Source organism: Crocuta crocuta, unplaced genomic scaffold (assembly GCF_008692635.1).
Source record: "Crocuta crocuta isolate KB4526 unplaced genomic scaffold, BGI_CrCroc_1.0 scaffold834, whole genome shotgun sequence".
Lineage (NCBI taxonomy): Eukaryota > Metazoa > Chordata > Mammalia > Carnivora > Hyaenidae > Crocuta > Crocuta crocuta.
In genome coordinates this window covers 172,525-178,721 of record NW_027527127.1, presented here as the reverse complement: position 1 = coordinate 178,721, position 6,197 = coordinate 172,525, and the positions used below count along the sequence as shown (strand labels likewise).

The 6,197-nt window shown below is 40.5% G+C and overlaps 1 protein-coding gene across 1 annotated transcript in view; it reads left to right on the top strand.

Moving 5' to 3' along the window:
- The first annotated feature begins 685 nt into the window (after positions 1-685).
- LOC144221774 (dystrophin-like) overlaps positions 686-6,197 on the top strand; it is a 150,420-nt gene continuing 144,908 nt past the window's right edge. The window contains exon 1 of the mRNA XM_077752330.1: positions 686-742. Coding sequence (XP_077608456.1) covers positions 686-742 — 57 coding nt within the window. The remainder of the gene's footprint in view (positions 743-6,197) is intronic.

The following is a 6,197-nucleotide window of genomic DNA, read 5'->3' as shown; positions in this document are numbered from 1 at the left end:
TTACAACTCAGTAAAAAAAAAAAAAAGAAAAGAAAAGAAAAAAAGAAATGAATGTAGCTGAAAACTGATGAAGTTTTCAGCAGCTTCAAATTCAACACAAGTGTACTGAGCATTTTCTGTGTGTAATATACAGTGATAGTTGTAGTAGGGAATAAAAAATTAAAATAATAATTTCTGCCAGCTCAGACTTCATAATATGTTGGGGAGATGCACATACATACACACTAACTTTGATTCAGTCAAGTAATGATTATTCCTAAATCACATGAACAAATGACTGACATAATAGAAGAATGGGGGAGATTAATTTTTTATGGAGTAGAAGGTAAGGGAAGCATAAGGCAAATGGTTGGACATCAAGAACAAATTCATGGAGACAAAATCTTAAAGAAGAGTGTTGAAGGAGAGGAAAAACCACTAAGGACAGACCACCCACATGGGATCTGTTGGGTGAGTAAGAACCACTGGGCAACTGTGGTTGGAATAATTTCAAGCAGGGTTTAGGAATATGACTCTGGCTGTATGGTATAGACTGAATTGGATAGTAAGCAGAGTTTGGATATTATAGGTGGGAAGACCATTCCAGAGTTTAGGTGACATTTTGGATCTGGAGTAAATAGGGCTTAGCACTAATGCAGTTAAGTGTCTGAAAGAATGAATTAAAAATAACTTAAAAATCTAGAGAATGGCGGTGTCATTGGATAGGATTGGGAATATGGCCAAGGAGCACGATTATGGAGAGGTGATGAGTTGTATTTAGTATACATTGGATTTGATGTGTTGGTGAGATGTCCAAGTAAAGATTTCCAACAATCCTGGCAAATGTATGTCAAGATCTGAGGAGGGACATCAGTGTGAGAATTTGATGTGTGTACCACCCAGGTAGTAATACAGGCAAGATGCCGTAATTAAAGATAACTAATTTGGGGGCAGTGTGTGGAGTTGAAGCCATTTGGGAGATGAAATGTCAAAAGTATATTGCACACAGTTCAAAGGAAAAGGGAGCGAGAAGCANCACAGACTGAAACAGGCTCCAGGCTCTGAGCTGGCAGTCAGCACAGAGCCCGACGCGGGGCTCGAACCCACGAACCGCGAGATCATGACCTAGGTGAAAGTCGGACGCTTAACCGACTAAGCCACCCAGGCGCCCCGAGAAGAGTTTGCATTTAAAATATGGGCAGGGACTCCTGGGTGGCTCAGTTGGTTAAGCATATGACTTCGAGTCAGGTCATGATCTCACGGTTTGAGCCTTGTGTCAGATTTTGTGCTGACAGCTTGGAGTTTGGAGCCTGCTTCTGATTCTGTGTCTCCCTCTCTCTCTCTCTGCCCCTCCCCTGCTTATAGTTTGTCTCTCCCTGTCTCTCAAAAATAAATTTAAAAAAATAAAGAAGGTTTAAAATAAAATAAGGGCAGATAGAGAGAAGCTCACAAAGAAGGGTCCATGAAAATATCAGGAAATTGTAAACAGTATGTGATCCCAGAGACACCAAAAAGGGAAGTAGTTTTTAAGAAGTAGGTGACAACATTGGCCACAGGAAGTGATTAATAGAAATTAAATTAGGGACCGAGGAAAGACCATTCACGTTTTCTGATTGTATCGATGAGTTCTGATTTCAGTGGAGTGGTAGACCATAACCTCTGACTTCACCCATCCCATCCACCCATCCACTCACTCCTTCATCCAGTCGTCATTCATTCATTCTTTGGCACTTACACCTAGGCCTGGCATTGTATTAAACAGAGATTAGTGCTCACTGTAGCACCACATATACAGATATTGGAACAATCAGGTGAGATTAGAAGTAGGTAAACTGGCAGAGATAAGGAAAAACTTCTCTCCTGAGAAGAAGGGAAAGGTGCCCAGAAAACCTTTGGGGGAGGTTCTTATAAGCAGGTCGAAAGCATCCTGGGATTTTAGTAGTGTAGACTGGAAGTAAGGGAGGAAAAGTAGATGAAGCTAAGAGGAGACTGAATGCTGGGAGACAGGGTAATCTGTTAAATAGAAACCTAGGCAACAGCAGGATGAATGTCCAGGAGAACAGTCCACAGAGGCAAAATATTTATGTCTCGGTCAAGAGGACTGTGATGCAGGGCCATGTCTTCTTTCAGGGGAGATCCTAGAGTATTTTTCTGAGTTTCCATTGCTTTCTAACAAAATATTACAAATATAGTGGCTTAAAATAACAATTACTTTATCTCAGGATTTTCTGGATCAGAAATTTGGGAGGGTTCAGTTCACTGATTCTTTTACTCTATATTGTATCAGTTGATGTCAATTGGCTGTATTCTGAGAGTGGATGGGCTGGCTTGGAGGGTCCAAGACAGCTTCATGCACATGTAGAGTGCCTTTGTGAGGAGAGCTGAAAGGCTGAGCTCAGCAGGGCCTGTCAACCAGAGCACGGACCCACGGCTTTTCCCAGCATGATGGTTTCAGTGTAGTTACTTTGCATACACGGCAACTTACGACTCCCAGAGAAAGTATTTCTGGAAACCCAAAAAGAATCGAAAGGCTACTATTAATGACCTAACCTTGAAAGACCCATAATATCACATTCATTGTGTTCTGCATTTGAGGCAAGTCACCAAGACTAGCCCAGCTTCAAGGGGAGGAGAGTTAGAGGCTGCTTCTTGATGAAAAAAGTGTCAGGGAATTTTGTGGCCATCTATAGTCCATCACAGCTGCTAGGAGTAATTTTCGCCTCCTATTATATTGCCCTCGGTATTAAAACTCAGTGTCTTTCAGAAGAAGAAAGTATCAGTGGCTTTAGCTGTGAAGGGCGGAAGGAAGGACCTGACACAGATGAGCCAGGAAAGAAAGAAGATTTATAGCTGCAGGAAGGAAAGAGACAAAACCTGGCAGGATACCATTGATGGTAGAGAGTTCAAGACTCCTGCTGACAATTTTTTTCCTCTACAGTTTTGAAGGCTACACTTGATTTCAGGCAAAAGCATCAGAAAACAACTTAGTTTCTCTCCTGGTAAAAAGTGGACTCTGTCGTAATGTTCCCCCCCTCAGCAAAAGGTTACGTATGATTTAAGAAAAAGGGACATGAAAAGCTTATCTGCTCTTTTTTGGACACAGTGTCTGAAGATGGTGTCTCTTATGTTTTCTTTGTTACAAATTTGAGAATTGGCTCTGGAAGTTGCTATGAGGAAAGAATAGACTATGGCCTTGCCATTCAAACTGCGGTCTCCGGTTCAGCAGCATCAGCATCACTGAGATTTTGTTAGAAGTGGAGATTCTCAGACCCCACCTTGAACATTTCTCGGATGTTTCCTGTGCAAATCAAAGTTAAGACACGTGGGGCTAAGGATATTTTATTATTGAGATCACAACAACGGACGCAGGCTACATTCTTTTGATTTTATTTGCCTTATAGCACTTCAGATTTTTTTTTTTAATTTACTATAGAAACTGCCATAGATGAAATCATTTATTATATTAATTCTACTTTGGCAAAAACTTCCAACAGTATATTTATTTCATAAGAAAGACCAGTAGGAAAAAAAGTTTGATAATTTGTCTTACTGATAAATACTTAGGCTTTCTACCAAGAATACCTTCCAAGTCATGTTCAGAAGATTAAGTCTCTGGGGTATTAATAGGTACTTTGTGAAAAGGGGTTCATGGTCACGTCTTTGGAAATAAGAATCATTGTTTCTGTGATCCTAGTTAACAGGATATCTTTACACTAGGGATTCTGTAAGAAAGGCTAGCATTTGCAATATGTCTTAGTGTGTTTGGGTTGCTGTGAGGGAACACAATAGACTGGCTGGCTTATGAACAACTGATATTTATTTCTCACAGTTCTAGTGTCTGAAAAGCCTAAGATCAAGGCAGTGGTAGATTCGGTGTCTGGTGAGGACCCACATCCTGGTTCATAAATGTCTGTCTTGCTGTGTGTAACTTGGCAACAAGGGCAAGGGAGTTTTGGAAGTCTCATTTCTAAGGCTACTAATGCCATGCATGAGGGCTCCACGTTTATAACCTAATCACTTCCAGGAGGCCTAACACCATTACACTAGGGATTAAGATTTCATCATGTGGATCTTGAGGTGGGGAGAGGGAGATGTAAACATTCAGTCTGTAACACAGCTTTTAGGGAGGAAAATCTTTCCTCTGTACTTCAAGGATTTTCTGGCTGGTCTAAGAATTAAATTGATGTTAGACAGACGAACAGGAGAAAAACAAGTTTAATTCATATGTTTGGAAGCTCACAGAAATATGAGCCTCAGAGAAGTGACCAAAACGGGTAGCTTTTATACATTTTAGGCAAAGAAGCAATAAATCTGTGAAGCATTTGCAAGACAAAGCAGTTTGGTCTTGGGGCAGTAAGGTAAATTGGTAAAAAGATTTGTTTAGACAGCCTTCTAGGCCCTGAATCCCTCTCTCTGGTGATAAGGATGTCTATTTACCTCCTGGTACAGTAAGGGCACTTTTTACATGGGTGACTTAGGAGAGACAAAGGAGGGTCAGAGTGCCCTTTTTACATTTAAGTAACTTAAATTCAAAATAACCAGTATGCCAAAGTAACATATTTTGGGGTGGCCTGCTCTGCATACCTTTATTTATTTTTTTATTGTTTATTTATTTATTCATTCATTCTTGAGAGAGAGACAGAGAGAGACAGAGAGAGAGACAGAGCATGAGCAGGGGAGGGGCAGAGAGAAAGGGAGACACAGAATCCAAAACAAACTCTAGGCTCCGAGTTGTCAGGACAGAGCCCCATACAGGAGTTGAACTCATGAACCACAAGATCACGACCTGAGCGAAAGTCAGATACTTAACCAACTGAACCACCCAGGCACCTTAATGGAATGAATATACCTTTAAAAAATGTTTCTCTAGATTGTGAAAGTGACATATACCATTGTTTGCTTTATTTCCTAGATAGCAGAGAATACAGAGCTTTGTCTGGAGCCTAATTCTTTAGCTTTATTTAGCCAGAAGTTTAGCATATAGATTTATTATGCCTTTTTAAAAATTTATTTAATGTTTTATTTATTTCTGAGAGAGAGAGAGAGAGAGAGAGACATTGTGAGCAGGGGAGGGTCAGAGAGACAGGAAGACACAGAATCTGAAGCAGGCTCCAGGCTCTGAGCTGTCAGGACAGAGCCCGATACGGGGCTCGAATCCACGAACCGTCAGATCATGACCTGAGCCGAAGCTGGCCGCTTAGCTGACTGAGCCACCCAGGCGTCCCTATGCCTTTTTTATTTTTGATTTCATGATTATCACATGTTATATTTGGGCTTTATATATTTGTTTTTCATTGTAAAAGCCTCAAATCCATTGTGAAGTTTAGAAAGGCACAGATCGTAACAACACAATATAGTAATAATCACAACAACAACAATAATAATAGCTGGTATTTATTGGGTACTTCTGTGTAGCAGGCTTTGTGCTAAGCGCTTTCTGTGGGTGACTGACTCCACTTAACAATCATGTGAAGTATGTTCTCTTAGCCCCATTTTTCACATGGGAAAACTGAAGATCAGTGGTTAGGTAACTTTCCTAAGGTCACAGTACAAGTAAGAGTCTCCTTCATCAAGCGCACATACTGATTGACCTCCCTCCTCAGATCCAGACTTAAGATTTGAATGGGGGCTGACTGGGTCTGTACCCCACTTAGCACTCTTTATACGGTATCACTAAAAAGAGATTCTAGAAAAGGATTATTGTTCTTTTTTAACTTATTAAAGTTCTTCTTGTGTTTTCAAGTGTAGATCACAACTTGTGGCTGGAATGCACAACTAGCACATTTAAAAGCAATCACTCTTAAGGCTTTTGAATAATTATTGTTCTCAGTTTACAAATGACCACACCACATTAAGTGTTTCACATAGCACCCATACATTCAGTAAATGACTTTTTTTTTTCTTTTTAGGTATCGTATTTCAATTGTTTGACAAAACTGCTCAAATGATATTAAGAAGTTGAAGAGGGGAGCCTGGGTGGCTCATTTGGTTAAGCATCTGACTCTTGGTTTCGGCTCAGGTCATGATCTCATGATTTCGTGAGTTTGAGCCCCGCATTGGGCTCTGTGCTGACAGTGGGGAGCCTGCTTGAGATTCTCTCTGTCCCTTTCTTTCTGACCCTCCTCCGCTCATGCTGCCTCTGTCTCTCTCAAAGATAAATAAATGAACTTAAAAAAAATAAGGAAGTTGAAGAAAAATTCCATGGAAAAGAACTATCT